Genomic DNA, 20,673 nt, shown 5'->3' with positions numbered 1-20,673 from the left:
ACAATTTTGCAGATATAAAATTGTAACACTGTATCTTCGCACCCTACAAGGTCGTAGTATTTTAAATATTTATATGTCAACGGTTACAGACATCTAAGCTATGTTTTGGAGTTGGGCAATAATTTTTGTAAATTTGTGTGCTAGTTTTATTTTTAGTATATTTCAGAACACGAGCGATGAGAAAATGGCAAATTTGTAGTGAACAAAAATTACGTTCGTCTTCAAACATTTGATATGTATATTTACAAATTTTGTATCTTATTCCGTTAATGTCAGTATTTTCATTGTTTTCCCAAAATTGGACATATTTGCTTCTCTATGTTTTTAATGTTAATGGGACTGTTTCTAATAAAATATATTCGACTGATACGTAGTTACATTAAGCATGCATAAAATGCTCACAAATTATGTATATATTTTCATTGTCCACTATACTTGGAAACATCAGGAGAGACATTTGTTAATAACTGAGATTAGCCACCCCATTGCTAGCTTATGTTAAGTTCTACATAATTATATCTTGAACTCATTATAATGAATATGTGGTCGATTTGTCTCTATAGATAAATTGGCCTGGTTCCATCTCTTATTAATATCCCCGCCATCGTAAATTAAATGTGCAGGCTAGGTTATTTTTTTAATAGGTTAAAATGTGTTCACTTACATAGTTATAGATAAGTTTTTCTAAGTTTTTAGAAAAACTTATTATTCATATTATGTAAATATAGATCAGAGATATTACACACATTAATGTCATTATCATCTAATTGCTATGATGTTTTGCAAAATTCTGCCTCGTAACACAAACCCGTTCGCTGTAACTAATTCGCCTAATGAGCTAAAAGTTACGGTGATAAAATTTTACCAATAGACAATTTTAAAGGTAGTTTCATGCTGAATTGCTCTGGTGAGCGATTCGTACCACTGTTTTTTTTTTTCAATTCCATTCTCTATTGGGTGACGTATTAACTAAAAATAGTATACCTACGTGTATAATACCTCTGGCAAAAAAAAATGGATATCTTTTTCCTCATTGACACTAATCTATTAATTCAAAAGTCGATGAAATAAATTTTAACGACAAATCTACGATTGTATGTACTTATAAAATTGCAACGATGTCAGATGATCATCTGACATCAAACATCCATTTTTTTTATATTTTCCATTTATCAAATTCATATCATCTTTATTGAAATAGACTTATACTTACAAGCACTTTTAAATCATATTTTTTTTAATCTATCAGGGTTTGGCAGGTTGTTATCTATTGAGAATAGCTCGCAAGAAACTCATCACGTTACTCTTTTAAATCTCTGTTAACATTATGCATATTTGTTTAAATGTACTATGTCTAAAATGCATCTATGAATGCAACATGCAATAACTACTTTATGGACTTTGGATGTGGCATAAATTTAATGCTTGTATTAAAATAAATATTTAATATCGTTATTTCTTTTTTATTACAGGAATATGATTAATTTTCAGGGGAAAACACGAAAACTAGTTGGAGAGAAAATTATGCAATGTTATTAATTTTACAGATAAAAATTAAATTTATTAATAAGGAGTTGTGATGTAATGTAATTTAAAAATAAATATTGCCCAGAATATTGCATATAATATATGTATATACGTTCTGATGTTGATATTATATGTATGTATATGTATAATTCATGACCAGAGTCCGTGCAGACGAAGTCACGGTGACAGCTAGTTGTATACATGATTGATTATTATCGAGAGTTCCGTTTTACTAATGACGTATATGTATGTATAAGAAACATTCTTTGTCTTTCTATTGGATATGATAGTCTATTAGGAAGTCATGTCAAGGATATTTTCAAATGCATTGTAGAATTTATGTATATATATATATATATATATATATATATATATATATATATATATATATGTACATATGTATCCTATGTATTGTAATGTAGACTTAATCATTTACTCATTATAATACATATCAATTAAATAAATATAGTATAAATAATATTCATATATAATATTATTTTATATTTTTTCCAAGTTGAATGTAAATAAATAATAATATATCAAAACGCCACAACATCGGAATAACCGATATTTATTTAAAAAGATATCAAGTCGTTGATAACTTTTCAAAATAAATATAGGAAAAGAGGAGGTTGGGAAGTATCAAGACAGGATCTCGAATGCAACTAGATAGCAGTGATCATAAACTTGTGTAACTAGAAATAGAGCCATGAGCGAGCTGTATAAAGTAGTGGTGACACAACGGTATTTATTAATAATTTTATATAAATATGATAACACTAGCCGTTTTCCGCGGCGTTTTTAACTATATAGTTCCCGCATATCATTCGCATTGGAACTCTTCATGAATCCGGTCTTAAATTGTATTATATACTTAAATGATAATTATAATACGTATTTAATATCTTCATAAAATTTTAGCCAATTTAACTGATCGGTTAATTTATATGTGATTCTTTAGATTGATATAACTATTTTTATTTATGAACCGATTGAAATAAAGAAACACTAAATGTTAAGTAGAGTAAACCGTAATACATTAGTGGAAACCGCATTCAAATCAGCTGAGCCGTTTCTGAGATTAGAGTGCACAAACGTACAGACAAACAGACAAAATTCTAAAAATCATTGTTTTGGGTTCTATTGGGTTTATAAAGCCTCATATATAGTTATGATTTTGTATATATCTTCCATGTACAGACAGCGACCAGTTAAGTTTTATTATATGTATTGATTGATTTAATCATACACAAAATACAAGACAATATTTACATACACAATCTATTCTACCATTCTATTTAATTAGAATTTACAATTCTACCATTTTGCAGCCCAGTCGTTTATACTCGAGTGTATAGGAAAAAAAATCTGTTTAACTATCTTTACAAAGTCTTCGGTTGCCAATCCGCCTACCAAACGTAACAACAACTAGCAAAACACCCTATAGAGAGAGCCCTATATTCAGCAATGGACAGATAATGGATTATATAATGATATATAAAGAAAAAACTAAATTGTAGATAATAAAAAAATTAAAAAACAATTTGCTCACGACTGCAATCCTTTATAAAGTAGATAGAGACATTTGTAGATCGCTACCGTTGTAATAGACGTAACAATCATCATATTTAAATTTAAAGCAGCAAATAATAAGCCCAACGCTGTGTCTCAGACTCTGTCTGATTTATGTCTGTGATCAGATTAATTTGTCTTGTTAATAGTATTCTGTAACCAGAAAGTTAATAGCATTTTCAAATATATGACAAAGTTTGTACATATTATATATTCTTTATTGCACTTAAACAATATATTCGACAATTAGTTTAACAACTTGTTAGCAAGGGAGGACTTATCTCTGAAAGAGATCTCTTCCAGCCAAATATTTGGTTAGTTTACTCAATTATATCAAATTTGGTATAGACATGACCATATTCTGTGCCGTGTAGGTCCCGCCATAGAATGAACCACTTATTCCTTTCCCGTGAGCGTCATAAGAGGCAACTAAAGGAACTCATGATCGAGGGATGGGCAATAGCGTCCCTTTTAAAACATCACCAAAGGCCTAACTGCAGTTGCCAACCCGCCTGCCAAGCATGGCAACTACTGGCAAACCCCCCCAACTATGGGGGAAGGGGCTATGTCTATATCCAGCAGTGTACGACTAATCGCTGAGATGATAATGATGGTCATCTCTCTCTCTCTTTTCAGTTGTATACTCTTTACAGAGCGGTCGTGGTTCTTATGATGACAGTGGATCGTCGATGAGGCCCTCCTTCGCGATTGAGGTCCTCGCAATGCGTCTCCATCAATTTCTGCTCACAGCCGAACAAGAGCATTTCACAATAGACTGCTGTGTGGCCGCATTAGCCATATTCTAGATTAATCATCATCTTCCTACCCCTATTCCTATTATTATTTGGAGTCGGCGCAATATGGTTTTACCCATATTACTAAAGGATTCGGCTTATAGTTTTACAACCGGCCGCCTGCCTGACATTCTAGATTAATACACAATCTAATTACAAACACGCGGATAAAGCCTCGAATTAAAGCTTGTATTACTGTAAATCAACATACTCAACAAAACGTATAAAACCGTCTGTCAAATTTCACAGCGCAGTTAATAAAAATTAAAAACAACTGGCTTCAATATCAAGCCGGTTCGATAAATTCACGCTTTGACCGGTCGCTCCATATGCCGTCGCGTGTTCGTAAATACCCATTGTTACGGAAATAGTTCAATCAGTAACTACATTATATGTTTATAATCCATTTATCATTTCTTGATCTCGATTCTATCTCGTTAGATTTTTTTTTTCTAACTACGCTACTTCGAGTGTTCCGAAAGTAGCCTATGTCCTTCTCGACATCATATAGAACGTACATATCTTAAGGATTAGGCACCAGTTGGTAACAGACAAATAAATAAAAGCATTAATTAATTAGATTAATAGTTATTTAGATATTTTCGTTTCATTAAGGAAATATCAGCTCAAACTTAGCCAAAACTTATTTATTAGTTTGTTACAATGAACTTAAAATCTATAGAATACATAAGTTACAATGAACTTAAAATCTATAGAATCACTGAGACAGAAAATAATATAATTTACATATATTTTATTTCTCTGAAAGTATCTTAGGTAAAATTAATTCTGTCTTATCTATTTACATTATATTTCTGTATTAAAGTTTCTTTCTTTGTATTTAGTTAGCTATCAGTATACAGAAATAAGAGTACTTTGTTTGATGTTTAAAACAAAGAATATCCTTATTAATTCATTACTTAATTTGATAGAGATATTTATTTACATATAAGAATATCAACAGTGTATTATTATACAATTTTATTACATGAATTTTGTACATTAATATTACATCAATTACAGATATTTACAATCTAAACATCAATACAGTTTATTAAATTGAGAGGAAACATATCAATAACCAATTTATGTCATTTAAAATAGAATAACGTTTTTGAAAATTTAATGGACTTTACCTAAAACAAAATGTACCTATTTTAACATTAACTACAGATTAAAACTACTATAGGTACTATACTGTTTTGTGTACAATATATAATAGTTTTGATAATAGTATAATAGTTTTGACCTCGTTAAGGTTTTTTTTACTAAGTAGAGTTATTAGGTAAATAGCAGTAAAATATGCAATGCAACGTTAATACCTGTTATATTTATTACTTCGCACATATAGATATGAATTTATATAGATGTTGCAACCCTATGTACTTAGACTGTTCATTTTGGCCCTAAATTAGATGCAACAGAGAATAATAAATTATAAAGAATCTCACTATTTAAAAAAAGCTCACTAGTTTTTCGATTCTAAGTACCTACACAAAATTTATGATGTAAAGTCTAAAATATTAACGTAAGCAACATTAGAGATTGAAATGATTTAGAGTAAGAATGGATTTGCCACTTTTAGATAAATTTTATAAGATGAAGGCAAATATCTTAGTCTTGACTAGCGAATCAAACAAGCGTAATTTTCAACTGATTTCAAAATAGAGGTTCTTAATTAGACAGAATTAATAAAAAAAATATATTTAATTATTAAATAATTAAAAAATACGACCGTATTTTTTATGTTTATTACCTCATAACTGCATCAAATGTTTACTGATTTAAAAAATCCTTTTTTTACCTGAAAAAATATACACACAGAATGGTACGTTAAAAATTTTATTAAAATCGATTTAGTGGTTTTCTTTTAAAATTAACTGTGGCATATACAATTGAAGTCGGTTTTTTTTTTAAATACAATCTTATCGTGATACCTGCAATGTGTACTACTCTTTTATCTATATCTGTTCCTATCTGTGTTCCCACGCCTCGATGTGCTAATCCTAATTTGGTGTAACATTGTTCACGCTAACTGCGTATTTCGTCTTAGCACATCGTTTATTACTTTATATTGTCTTTAAAGAAACATGTATAACAAGTAGTAGTTAAATTATTTAAACACGGGTGTCATAACTAACTTGATATATTTACATATCACCATTGTTTATTTTCTATCGAGCCATTCGTGTCATACTACATCAAGTGTAGGTATGACAAAATATGAATGATAAATTACTAAAAAAATTTACACACTTGACAGAAACTATAGCTTCCAAGTTTATTTTAAACTAGCTTTCACTTGCCACTTCGTCACATTATATTGATTGTTCAAGATAAAAAGTAGGTTTTCATCCCAAATTGCAGGTGTATGCTGAACATGACGATTTCTTAGGCCGTCAAAGTGTCAAGAGATAGCAAGTACATTCATATTTCTATTCATAAGAAATATCGATTTCCATAAATTTAAATTTATTAAAATTCTCGTTTTGCATCAATGGTGTTTTTCTTTTGGTAATGAGGCAAAAATATATGTTTTAATATTTTGCTAACATCTATTAAATACACCAATAACGTATGTTACCTACGTTTATGTCTACGTAATTTCGAATAGTGAAGTGAGTTATATTATTCCAGGAAATGTACCAAAAAAAAAATATTAAAAATTTTTCAAAGAAATATTTTATCTCATATAAAAAATATATTTGATGTTATTGTTGTAAAAGCTCTATTGTACATTCCCATTTGACACAAGTATCAGGTTACGAAGCAAATAACAAGAAACACAGGTGGATTTGTCCCTTGAATGAGTTTCAAGGAAAAATTTGTTTTAAGGTTTATAGATTTTCTGTAAGACATCCCGGAAAACATGTATTACCAAATATGAAAACACGCGTGTACCGCAGTATCAGTTGTACCGCAGTATTATTCATACTGCATAAAAATATATAACAAACTACCTAATACAGTTCCTGTTTTCTGTTTAAAATGGTTTAAGAGCAAATTATTTATATAACTGACTAATAAATGCTTTTATTCCATTAATGATTACTTTAAACGTAAAATCGATGACATAATTTAATGAGCTTGTTGAATTATTAATTTATTATTGCATCTTTTACAATGAATAAAATGTTAATAATGTAATGAACCGTTAATTGACAAATAAATACTTGATAAATATAATATAATGAATTAGGTTTGTATAAAAATGTTCCTTGCCAAACTGGCTGAATGTGCAAACTACTTATTGTCATTGATTTCGTCCTATTATGTACTACATTCACAGCAAATAAATATCATTTTATTTCATAAGCTTTTATTGTATTTAGATATTCATAGCGAATGACATTAAAATAGAATTAAAAAACTATAAAATAAATAATTACCTCTAAACAAATTATACAACGCCAATTATTAATATTCACTAATATTCTTTATTACATCCGGAAATATAGTAATAATGTTAATTGTTAGAAATAATATGAGCAAAGATGAATTATCTCTAAAAAGTATCTCCAGGTAGAGCTTGTTCTATAGGTTCAAAACAACTAATACATATTTATTTTTATATAAAAAGAATAAAGTAAAGTAAAATAAAAATAAAAAATCAATATACAGGCATAAGCCTAAAAATCATTTCAAGTGCAAATTCGTTTCCTTTACAATTGTACTCGTATACTCTACTACTTATAAACTAATTTATTTAGAACTCCAATGGTTTGCCAGGTGTGACCTTGTAAACTTGTGTAAATATAGACATCGTCTAGTATAGAGTATAATTATGTATAAATAATACAAGTTCCCTTAGTGACTAATGTTTTATCATTACGTTATCGATATTAGTTTATAAAAATAAATAATTAGTGTTTCCAATTTTTTTTAAATCGCTGCATGTTTATATGTAATTGAGAGATGAAATTTAAAATGAGATTATTTTAAAATTAATTCCGATAAAATGTAATGTAGTGTAATGTTCTGTCCAAATTTTGTTTTTCTTTTTCTCTTTCTCTAAGATTCTCAATCCTATTTTTTTTAATTAACTAAATTATCGTTGAATCATTTTTATTTATATAGATATCAGTTTATTGTTGTAAATAGCAGGATGCAGTAATAAAACATATATATATATTTGTGATATATAATAGTAAGTTTAGTGAAAAAAATACAAGACATGTATTATAAAAATCTGACATAGAACAAACTTAAAAATAATACATTGTTCTAAAAACCCTCAGTGTCAACAGCCAGTATTAAAACTTCAACATTTATCACATCTATTTGTATTATTTCGTATAATTTTGCTAGGTTTTTGTTTTCTAGCTATATTGTTACCTAACTGGTACCAATAGGGGAGAAAGGGATTGTTAGTAATGGAGACTGAGAATCCTATTGCTAGCAATATAGCAATATACCTCTCTGGTAACTATCATGGTTAATTCCTGATGAATTCATCATGATGGGCTAACTGGCCTGTTTTCATTCTCATCTATCACTCTTCACTGGTGCTCCGCCAGCATATCCCGTTAGCCCAGGCGGGGTTACCATATCATTTTCACCCATCAAAAAACTAGTACCAATAAAGTCGATCGAATAAGTATATTTCTCGTGGTACAACGATATTTGAACCCCAATAAATTAAATGTAATATTATGTCCACAGGTGCAGTTGGTATTAAAGTACCTATTATAACTTTCAAGTATATCAAATCACTACTAATTTTTTTTTCTCCTTTTATGTATCTGAAAATCTATCTTTAAACGTTAGGCTTTATTTACGAAAGATGCTCACGGGGTATAGTATCAAACACTTATTTGTAAAAATATCATAAATATAATACGGTCCACCTGATGTAAAGAGTTTTTTTATTATAAATATGAAAGTGAGTTTTTTTGTTTTCGCTTGATGATTTAACGGCTCATTATAATCATCATTTTATCAGCCGATAATTGTCCACTAGGCCTCATTTAAAATTAAAAAAATTACATACATTTGACTAATTAATTATAGGATATTGATTACCGTTTATTCCCGTCAACCGACATATCCCGATCACGGTCAAACTCGACATTAAAAACTGGCAATCTATAAAAATTACATCAAATTGTTACAAATATAAGTAACTGACAAAAATTTGTTCCAAAACAACTTTTAGTTTATTTTGTTTCTATGAATTTTTATCTAGCACTTTTTGGCAAACTTTATCTTAATACTATTTAAATTAATTGTTGGGCAAATCACCAACCAGATAGACCAAATTAATCAGAATTCTCAACAAACTGAATATCCTGTCAGCAACCTATATAGTTCAAGATAGGAAAAACTGGGGAGTATTTTTTGGAGTATGTAGGAGCATCTCTAGTGGTCACGACCCTGAGGTTTGAGGAATCGACTCAGAAGAGAAGAATATTATTACTATTATTATTCTGTTGGTTCACTATCTTAACTTCCTCATATCAGAAATTTTAAGTGTTATTTTTTTTAATTAGAGCAGGTTTTTATATTTATATCTAATTATACATATAATATGTATGAAAAAAAAACATAAATTTGGTTTGTGCTTTAATTATGACCATCTATAAATAGCGATTAGTAATATATTTACCTTAAAGATTAATGGGCAAACTGAGTATTTTAAAAAAGTTTCCTGTATTTACAATGCTCTCTGTACCTATGTACAGAGACCGTATTTTCAAATGACACTTGTTTAAATATATATATATATATATATATATATATATATATATATATATATATATATATATGTATGTATGTATATATATAGATAAATATTTAATATATGATTAGACACTTGATAATATGATAATTGGAAATTGATTTAGAAATATTATTTAAATATGACAGGAATGTAAAACAGTAGCTCACTAAGAGCACTGACCCCAGTATAGCATAGAAGATGCGGGTTCAAATCCAGTCAATCAAGATGCGTTTTTTCATGTTTTATTAATATTTCTTCATATTGTAAATGATAAACTTTGTAAAAATGTTTAGATATTTATTTGTCAATCATGCTTCAGTAACTGAACGGATTTGAATGGAATTTGGAGCACAGATAGATAATATCCTGGATTAAGACAGGACGTTGCAAGTTACACCTAGTTGTTACCACAAAGACAAAGTTTCAACTGTTGGTTACATTAAATGACCATTATCCAATTGGTTGGACTTCTTCATAGCTACTAAATACCGTGTAAACATGATTAGGTTGCTGATGCTAATAAAATAAAGATATGTATACATCCTACTTATGTTAAGTTTACTATGTTACCAGACACACTAGTTTTTGCCGTTTGAACTTATTGAAATTTCAATGTTTTCTTTTTGATCATTTTTATTATTCCTTATAGACAAGTTTTGTTTTATTAAACTGCAATAAATAGAGTACTGTCGGCGTAAATATAATTATTTTATATTATATATAATTATTTTTATAAGTTGTGATTTTAAATAAATTATAAGTTACCTACTTTATAAATAATATGTTGACTATTTTTTTTTAGATGTGATTTAGATGTAGAGTTTATTAGAGTTCATATTTTTTTTAATTAAATTTCAAATTATTATATATTTTTCTAAACAATATTTCTGTCGGATGTTAAACATTTAAATGCATAGTTTTGCCTATACTTTATGCAATATTGACAATAAATAAATCTTTATTGAAGACAAACATTCATACCAATATTGTTACAAAGTTTATATGAAAGGTTCATTAGAATTCGAAACCCGATATGAAAATATTAACAAGAAAAGTCTTATGCCCTATTCAGATTTTTTTTAATTTTTCCTAAAATCCTTAACCGGACAACAAACTTCGTAATAATTTGCCAAATTGGTGCAACCATTCTCAAGTAATACGCTGTCAGTTGATAAACTAAGTATTAAATTTTTATTTACATATATTTTATGTTGCCATTCTGCAATTTATATTATAAAATATTTTCTTTTATATATGATATTTATATATGATGAAAAATGTTAACTATTAGGTCAAAACACGACAAATTATAGAACGTTTTTAATTGATATGCTCTGCCGAGAAAACTTAGTTCACTCACCTTAAGAGTGAAGTCGTAAACTTGAAATGTAACCAGAAAACTTTACTTGGTGCATGAAGTTATAGACAGCGACTATCGTTACTTATCACAGCTTTAACTCTTATTAGATATGAAAGAAAATACTCACAAAACTAGATACTTCTTCTATCTGCGAATGTAGTGTATCGAAATTCTCTTCATTAGCTATAAGATTTTTCAATCTTATTGGCTGAGGAACTTTTACACGAAGATTTGGTTTCACTGGTTTCTGACTGTCATCACCTTTCATATGCACATTATCAGCACTGAACGGGCAAGTCGCGGGTATATGGTGTCCATTAATTTGCGCCATTTTCGAGTAATTGTCATCAATCGATCCCTTTGGACCTTTAACACAACAAAAATCGAATATATTTAACATATGCACAAAATTACGCGAACACTGAATTTTCTCGCATTCGCATAACAAACTGACTGTAACACAAGCCGGAGCATATTATATATGCATACTGGAGGAAACCCAAAGCAAAACTGACGCGGTTGTCTCGGCAACCAAGTTCGTGAGCAACGACTCGTGCCCACTCGCACGTGCATCGATTATATCGATCGGTAAAAAATAATCGTCATATAAATGTGGTGTTCCACGCAACTTGATTGCCGAGAAGCGATTGTAATCGAGTTCATAGTTACATTTGTAAAAAAGTATCAACAAGCATGCGTCACTAACGTCCGCGCAACAATGCCGGTGGACTAGATGGCGGATATAACATTGATCAAGGTAATGGGAAGGTATTAATAGAGGTACACAGTAATGTTGTAATAAGTTTATCGGGAATTGATTGACCGATGGATAATAGCGAAATTGTATTGCTACGTTCCGAAGGACACCAACATCAATTTCATATTCGAATATACTAAACCAGAATAATATTTTGTTAACTTGCGGATGCATCTAAATTGATCCTAAAAAAAAATTGTTATCAGTTCGAATTCCTTCTTTTGCACTTATTATTCTCACTGTTTGTTATCACTAGTGAACAAAATCATCATTTCAGCCATTATCCGTCCACTGCTGGGCATAAGCCTCCCCCATAGACTGCCATAAACAACTGACTTGAACCGCCTGCATTCACCCCTCCCATCCATCCCTGTAATGCATTTCATATCATCATCTAGTGGGGAGTTGTCCTACACTGCGTTTACCCGTACGTGGTCACCTAGTGAACTAAATAAATAAATTAAAACATGTTAATTTGAATATACATTGCAAACTTGATTTTATAATTAATTCAACAATATAATATAGTGCCAACCGGATTCTCTGTTCTGTCATGTTAATTTATAGCCGCCAAAATAAAACAATTTAATAAAGTAATATTAGTTCAACAATTTGTTTTAATTGAATCGATAATCAATTATACAAGAAACATTGTTTTATACCTCTGTATGAATCCATTACAAACTCAGTGTATATGTAACACATAATTTTAAGTTCCCAACCATATGACAATTATAATCTAGAGCAGTTAACAGTATGCTGCAATTGTATCTCTATTGAAATATTAATTCTTAAGCTTTTACATTACTTAGATAGATATTATATGTTTGATTTTTTTAAATGCAATATTGTCACTAGTATAGATTATTACAATACTTGCTACTTTGATAGTAAAAACAAAACAAACTAATTTTATCATATTGCTTGAATGAGTATTACATAAATATTTCATATTAATACTGAACATTAATTGATAAACATATAATAGAATATCGTCACGTGGTCCTGACATAGAATAGGCCACATTTTCCTTTCACGTAAGTGTCGTAAGAGGCGACTAAGAGAAGGTGAGGGATGGGCAGCAGCATCCCTCTTAAAACATCTACAAAGCTTAAATGAAATTGCCAATTTACCCGCCAAGTGTGGCAACTACTGGCAAAATCCCACAAGGGGAAGGCTTAATTGTTCAACAGTCGACAGTTAAAACCTGATATGATGTATCATCATCATGGAATAATTGAATTGAAATAAAGACTATTTTTACATTGATATATCGAAGCAACTTTAAGATCATGTTTCATACATTGGTAGTTCAGATATAGTATTAAAATCTTACTAATATTATAAATGTAAAAGTTTGTAAAAACGTTTGCCCGATGATGTTACTTTATTCCGCTTAAATAGCTAAACAGATTTGAATTAAATTTAATACACTAATAGGCTATATCCTAAACTAAACACCAATAGTTGTCCTGCAAAATATAGTTGGCTGAATCCCGTAGATTTACCCAAACATGTGTTAATATAGGATATGGTTCATGTTTGTAGCAAGATTCAGTTTCGTTCAACCGTTTAGCCGTGATTCAGTCATAAACATCCGAACATAAACTTTCGTCATTACAAGTTTGTAATGTTAGTAGGATAATGTTAATAACAGCAATATTATGTGGATATACTACCTTACGTGCCTTACTGCCTTAAAGCTTGGAGCCGTTATTTGCGACGGTTTATAGACAGGGATAAGAACTGGAACAGTACTATTTTCAGAGAGATAATAACGTTAAGTAACTGCACTTTAAGAGATTTTCCTTTATTATGGGCTATCTAAGAACATAGGTAAGTATGTCAGCTAACGCCAAAAAAGATTCCTCTCAATTTAATGTATAATGTTTCTCTAATAGTACTGTGTACGATGACGATTCGATAATATTTTTAAGCTACATCTTTTCATCATTGTTTTTTACTTTCAATTGATAAAGATTAGTCACTTGCTATCTTTACATCTACTAATATTGTTACTATTGAAGTACATAACAGATTTTTCACTGTAGAACTAGATTTAGTTTCGCTTCATTAAAAATATGCAATTAGAATAACTAAGAGTCTATTTATATATAGCCTTATATAAATTGTCTTTAGTCATACGAAAAATCTTTTTCCCCGTAGTAGTGATAAATTTGTAATATAGGCGCATCATTATGCTTAAAAAGGTAAATTCCACACAGCCCGTATTGATGTAAGTAATTTGTGTAAACCCCATATTTACACCAGTGAAACATTTTATGACTAACGACCCAGACTACACAGCAATATTTTCATTATCATACATATTGTCTGTAATACTAGTATAGTATTATATTATCTGTTCTTGTGATAATATTATTAAACTTATTATAGTTTATAATACATTTAAACTAGTTTTGAAGAAAGAAATTCTTAATTCAAAACAATTCGTGAAGCAGTTGTGTTTGCATGGCTGTGTTTCGTTTTGAAGGGTGGGATATGGCGTAAATTTACTGAGTACAGAGGAATAACACATGAGTCCTCAGGAATGGCAACGCATGGGGAGTATCATGAGCGAAACAGTATACTCTGTTATGTCCATGGTACTACTCATGTCTATAGGCGACGGTTACCACTTTCCACCAGGTGGGCCGTCAGCTTGTTTGCCATTCTAAATTGTATAAAAAAAAATTCGTCTATTTTATTGTCGATACGTCGTTTTTAATAATTCTTTTCGCAGACGATGTGGTATGTTTTCAAGTTAGTATCATATTAACTTCGTAATAGCCGTATAGGTCTCGCCATAGAATAGGCTATCCCTTTCTTTCTCGTGGGTGTCGTAAGAGGCGACTAAGGGAGCTTATAGTGGAGGGATAAACAACAGCGTCCCTCTAAAAACATCACCAAAAGACAAACTGCTGTTGCCAACCCGCCTGCTAAACTTGGGAACTACTAACAATATCCCCCTCCTCGTAGGATAGGTCTATGTTTAGCAGTGAACATTTAACAGCTGATATGAGGACGACGATGATACCTACAAATCATCTCAACATTTATCGATGTGTTTAGTGACGATTGAAGTCACTGCATTTTAATAAAAAAGTGCAGTGACTTCAATCGTAAAAAAGTTACTTAATTTAAAATTATTTCGTCAATTAAAAACCTATTGAATTTTATATTAATATCATAAACATTGTTTATTATAATACCTTTGCCGATTTTGTTAAAGAGCAAAATTTATTAACGTATTTAGATACGTTAATAAAATTAAAATCAAAAACTATTCAACTTCCATAGAGTTCGCCACTGTATTAAGGTTGACTGTACTCATAGTATTGTTTTTACTCTTGGAAACTTAAACGAAATCATTGTGCCGCAACATATTTGCATTCTACGTAAACAAATTAAGCATACAATTTATTATTAGCAATTAGAGGTTACATGCAAACAATTATAACATAACGCGTACCTATAGAAAAGACCATAGCTAACGTTGTACATAATGGGTAGACATATTAAATGGTTATTGTTATTCGCAAATATTTATATGATAGAGTTTGTTGACTGAATAATAGAGTTGATGGACTGAGTCAGTATAGAATAAGTAGGTAATGGTACTTAGTCACGGAACTCAGATTTATGGATAAATATAATAAAAGCATGTCTGTATAATAAATATAATCTTTATATAACTTCAAAAAGGAGGAAATATCAAATTGTTTTTTCTTGTGTCTATGTTATGTTGTATTTCCTCTCATTAACATCATCATATCACCCGTGATGATCCACTGCTGAATAAGCCTCCCCTTTGGAGGTTTTGCCAGTAGTTGGCACGTTTGGCAGGTAGATTGACAACTGCAGATATGTTTTAGAAGATATTTTAAAAGGGCATTCCTTTTAAAATATCTCTACCTTCTACTGCCCATCGCTCGCCCTCCCTTAGTCACCTCTTACGACACCCACGGGAAAGGAAGAGGTGGTCTACTCTATGCCGAGACTACAAGGACGATGTTTAAATTATCCATTTTGATAAATCTTTTACATTCAATAGGGTTTACTCTTGTATTGCTCCTTTGGGATTTAAGTAGCTGTTACTTTAGTGACCCAATCTTAAATGGTACAACAAAATTGAATTTAAACTATGAACAAAATCAACAAGTTATGGTAAGAATAGAAGTAAAGGAAAGTGATAATAAAGATCGCTTATAGACTACAGAAAAAGAGGTATAACGAACTACGTATAGACATAACTAACTTCATGGGTATCTCCGTATGCACTATGTTGCCCATAACGTCTTTTGAATAATTGTAATTTTGCCACTACTAAAAATTAAAGGCTTAAATTAAATTCTTATTAGTGTTGATAAGTTGTATCTTATTTGATTACTACTAATTATGAGAATGAATGCGGGTTAGTTGGTCCACCATGATGAATTCGACAAGAATTAAACATGATGGTTTCCAGGGGGAACCGCGTGGAGGTCAACCTGAGAGGGTATTTTGTGGTGAGGGTTGCCAGTAATGGGGCTATTAGACCCCATTACTAAAAATCCCTTTCCCCCATATTTATAATGTAAGGAAAGACTAGAATTATCTGTGACTAAAATATCATACATTATGTCCACAACAATGTTGAAATAACATCATAACAATATGTTATTTATAGATTATTCAATTTTGAATAGTAAACACAAATAGATCATCTGATAAAAGTGATAATTGATGAGTATTTTCATAGAAGTGTTGCCGAGTTTGTTTTCTATTGTTGTATCTTTTAAATCATAATAGACCCTCCATACATTATTGCTATTGAACAGATTTAAATCTATAAATAAGAAATCTTATTTATCTAATCTGATAACGTGTGATTGTGAGTTTTTTTATTAGATATAATACTATTATATATCTAGTAACAAACTGATTAGATACACCTAGTTGACAACATACCACTTACCAGAATAGCTATTAGATTATGATCCTACTTTTGAACTCCAAAAAATTTAAACGGAGACCCATGTTCGATTCTATGTAGGATACGAAGCTACATAAATTTGGGAAAGTTCGTACATATTCCTAAATAGCCCGACCAGTTATGTCCAACGTCGTTTAGTGATCAAATTTGTAAAGCCTGATTGTAATGTTACATAATTAATAAAATTACAAATACTAAATATATATTAATAATTTTAATCAACCAAAATAACATATTAAACTATTTCACTTAAATAACACAAAAAATAAAATAAAATAATAGAGTTTAAATCCATTACAAAAAGTTCCATGATAATTACTTACTTTTTTGTGTTTCTTCTATATTCTTCTATACATTTATAATTATAAAATCGTTTGTCTTGACTACCTATCAATGCGCAGTCAAAACTGCTAACTTCCTTATTCATATAATGTCAAACCTCTCATAAACCTATTTTAGCTATAGAACTGTTTTATCTTTTTTGCACTAGACTTTTAATTTGAAAGTGACCAAACATTTCAATAGGCAAAATAGGTATGTAGGAAGTTGTTATGTTATAAAGAAAAAACTACCTAAATTTTTTATGAATGATAAAGTATAGAAAGCTATTTAGAACATAGGTTTATTTTATAATGTAAGTATCCTCTAAGAAAGGCTAGCTAATATACGATACTATAAAAATAATAAATATCAGAAAGCAGGAAGCTCAAATTATTTGATATCACAAACAAAACAATAAAACCAATATATAAGTAATAACAGACCTATGCTTTATTCCTATGACGAATATTTTAAATTGTTAATCACGTTCTTTAAAATAGACGTAACTTGTAAAAATAATAATATTTATACACATACGTACCTACATATTTTACACAACGCACATCTGAGTATTTCAATATTTACCCATCTAACATATACGTGAGGAGGTTTAATATTTTTTTCTCAAATAACCATAAAATAATAAGTTACGGTACATTTTAAAATTTAAATACTTGACAAGCAATAGAATTACCTATTGTCCTCGTAAGTATACATTTCATTGCTATTCCACACCTTATTGGAATATTATGTTTTTCTTACAGTATTCTTCGTTCGCATAGAACGGTAATTTATTCTGAAAGATTTGGCCGATATCATTCTGATGATAGTATCATAAACAATTCAACTCAGGGTAAAATGAATATATACATTAGGCCAATAAACAATATTTTATTTTCTCAATATATGTCAGTGCTGTAACAGTTTTGCAGATTTAGGTATATTTGGAATTTATTTTTAGAATAAATCAAAGGATAAATGCAGACAAACTCTAAGGATTCAAGGGACCCTTTATGTATTATATTATGTATTCTATAATTGGTTTCGGGTTTGTAACTACAGAGCGTCAATATTCGGCATATTTCTTTCACCTTTCACCAGAGGGGGACTTTGCACAAAAGTCATTTACTTGGCCACCTCTGTCCTATTCGTGTTTCTACCGTGAAGCGGTTGTGTTTGTATGGCTATGTTTCGGTTTAAAAGATGGAATATAGCAGTGAATTTACAAGGTACAGAGGAATAATAGCTGAGTCCTCAGGTATGTCTTTAGGTATGACAACACATAGGGAATATAATGAGCGAAACAGTATACTCTGTTATGTCCATGGTACTGCTCATGTCTATAGGCGACGGTTACCACTTTCCATGAGGTGGGCCGTCAGCTTGTTTGCCATTTTAAGTTACATAAAAAAAGCTTTTAAATAGAATATAATTAAATTGCGATACGACACGAGTCCGTAGCAAAGTCCTCCGGTAAATCTACGCTTGAGATCTCAGTGGAAAATCCACCAGAAAAAGAGTTCTGCAGTTAGGAGTTTAAGAGCTTACCGAATCTCAAAATATTTAAAAAGAATTTACAACAAATACAATTTATTATTTGCATACCTCTAAGAGGTGCTGCATGTTATGTACTTACTCATATATTAACACCTTATTTTACCAATATAGCATGCAAATAAATATGATTTGATTTGAAAGTAAATAGAGAAACGATAAGGCAAGGAAGTAATCGTATAAATACCCAAACTGACATTTACAAGGATACAAGATATTGTTTCGCTAGTAACACCAAATATTTTCAACCTACTTCAAAAAGAAGATTTTATGTTTGTTACATCATAACTCTGTCAGTTGTAAACCAATTTAGAAAAATCTTTTTTATCTAAAAGGATATACTTACAGATTGTTACCATAAAAAATATCGAAATCGGTTCTGTACTTTAGTTTTGAAATCAAAATGACTGGTTTTGCCACAATTGAAGACGGTTTTTGGGGAACACAAACTTAAATTATAGATAATAAATACAGGACTCTTTACAAGTATAAGTATATGGATCTATCGTAAATAAGAAGATTTGAAATTACCATATTCTGTACAGACTTGAGTAACGAGTAACAACTACATCTTGTAAATTTTATCCTATAATTCTGCCAAATAATACTTTAAAAGTCACAGCTTTGCCTTTACTATTTCAAGACGTAATATTTAATGAAATATTACAAGCAGAAAACTTAACTGGCAGACAGAGAATTGTTGTTATAACTTTGTTGAATTTAAAATACGATAATACCTTTGAATAACAAATTACTAAATAAATTGTTAGTAATAGTTATACTATTTGAAAGGCAAAACGTAGTCATTTACAAATTCTATGACAACAGTTTTCTCATTAGGAAATGTATAGATTCACAAGAATTACACGTTCAAAATTAAATACGTCATAACAAATTCTATCTCGGTGCATGTCACTGCGGTTTTCTTTTACAGTCACAAATTTCTTAGAAGAAAAGCTTAAAATGTTATTCATCGCAGGACTACGTGAACGGTCGTCCATCCGCATTAAGGATCAAATATAAATAAATAATCTTAAGGTCAACTGATATGTAATGTTAACATAGCGGACTTAGCGGGATGTACGTACCGCCATGTTTATACTAGCTTTCACCCGCGACTTCGATCACGTGACAAGGATATATTTAGGTACTAACTAACATAAAAAATCAAGCCTATATCCATCTCTATCCATACAGTACAAGTATACTAAATTTCATAGTGATTGGTTAAACTATTAAGGTAACACAACAAACAACTCACTTTTATATTGATAATATTAGCAAGGATTTCATATTTATTTTAATTATTTATTATTAAGCCTAACTTTTACCCAAACTATAGTCAAGATCACCATTATTTTTTTTTTATTTGTTTGATCATATGTTTCTTTTATTTAAATAAAGCATTGGCTCACATAATTAACTACGATCTCAATAATTAGCTAATGACTATTGGACCGTTCAAGATTTAGAGCTACCCATATTTGTCTTTGTGCCCTTTTTAATAGTTAATAATGGAAAGGTAAACCTACCCGCACTATCGGTATACACCGGCGGGGCACCAGTGAAGGATGATAGGTAACGATGAAACAGATCAATTAGCCCATCGTGACGAATTCAAAAGAATTGTTCACGATGGTTTCCAGAGGGAACCACGTGGAGGTCGGCCTAATAGGGCATATTGCTAGCAATGGGGCTGTCAAATTCCATTGCTAACAATCCCTTTCCCCCCAATCTGTTTCTGTGTCGTGTGGTCCCGGTATAGAATAGGCCACCGCTTCCATTCCCGTAGCTGTTATAAGAGGTAACAAAGGGAACATAATGGTCGAGGGATGGTTTCTTAAAACATCTCCAAAACCTAGCTGCGGTTGGCAATCCGCATATCAAGCGTGACAACTACTGGCAAAACCACCTTATAGAGAAGATCTATGTTCAGCAGTGGATAGTTAACAGCTGATAGGAATGTCTGTCTTTGGGTTATTTGTAGGTATTTAAAAGATATCACTGCAAGCTTAAAAATACATGTCAGTTATGCTTTTCAACCATACATCTTATGCTATTATAATGTATGTGTTTTATTCGTTATGACATTTT

The 20,673-nt window shown here is 30.4% G+C and overlaps 1 protein-coding gene across 3 annotated transcripts in view; it reads right to left on the bottom strand.

Moving 5' to 3' along the window:
* Positions 1-11,587, bottom strand: part of LOC113517211 (nitric oxide synthase-like) — a 56,058-nt gene extending 44,471 nt beyond the window's left edge. The window contains exons 1-2 of one of the 3 annotated variants that reach the window (XM_026901802.3): positions 11,462-11,587; positions 11,100-11,338 (exon numbers count right to left, since the gene is read on the bottom strand). In XM_026901802.3, coding sequence (XP_026757603.2) covers positions 11,100-11,303 — 204 coding nt within the window. In that variant the 5' untranslated portion in view covers positions 11,304-11,338; positions 11,462-11,587. Of the gene's footprint in view, positions 1-11,099 lie in introns of all 3 variants that reach the window. The other 2 variants (XM_031912310.2, XM_026901801.3) reach the window with 2 other exon arrangements.
* Positions 11,588-20,673: the final 9,086 nt, after the last annotated feature.

Source organism: Galleria mellonella, unplaced genomic scaffold (genome assembly GCF_026898425.1).
Source record: "Galleria mellonella isolate WM207_F2 unplaced genomic scaffold, CSIRO_AGI_GalMel_v1 utg103, whole genome shotgun sequence".
Classification (NCBI taxonomy): domain Eukaryota; kingdom Metazoa; phylum Arthropoda; class Insecta; order Lepidoptera; family Pyralidae; genus Galleria; species Galleria mellonella.
The sequence above is the reverse complement of the archived record's forward strand: the minus strand, read 5'-3'. Positions and strand labels throughout refer to the sequence as shown.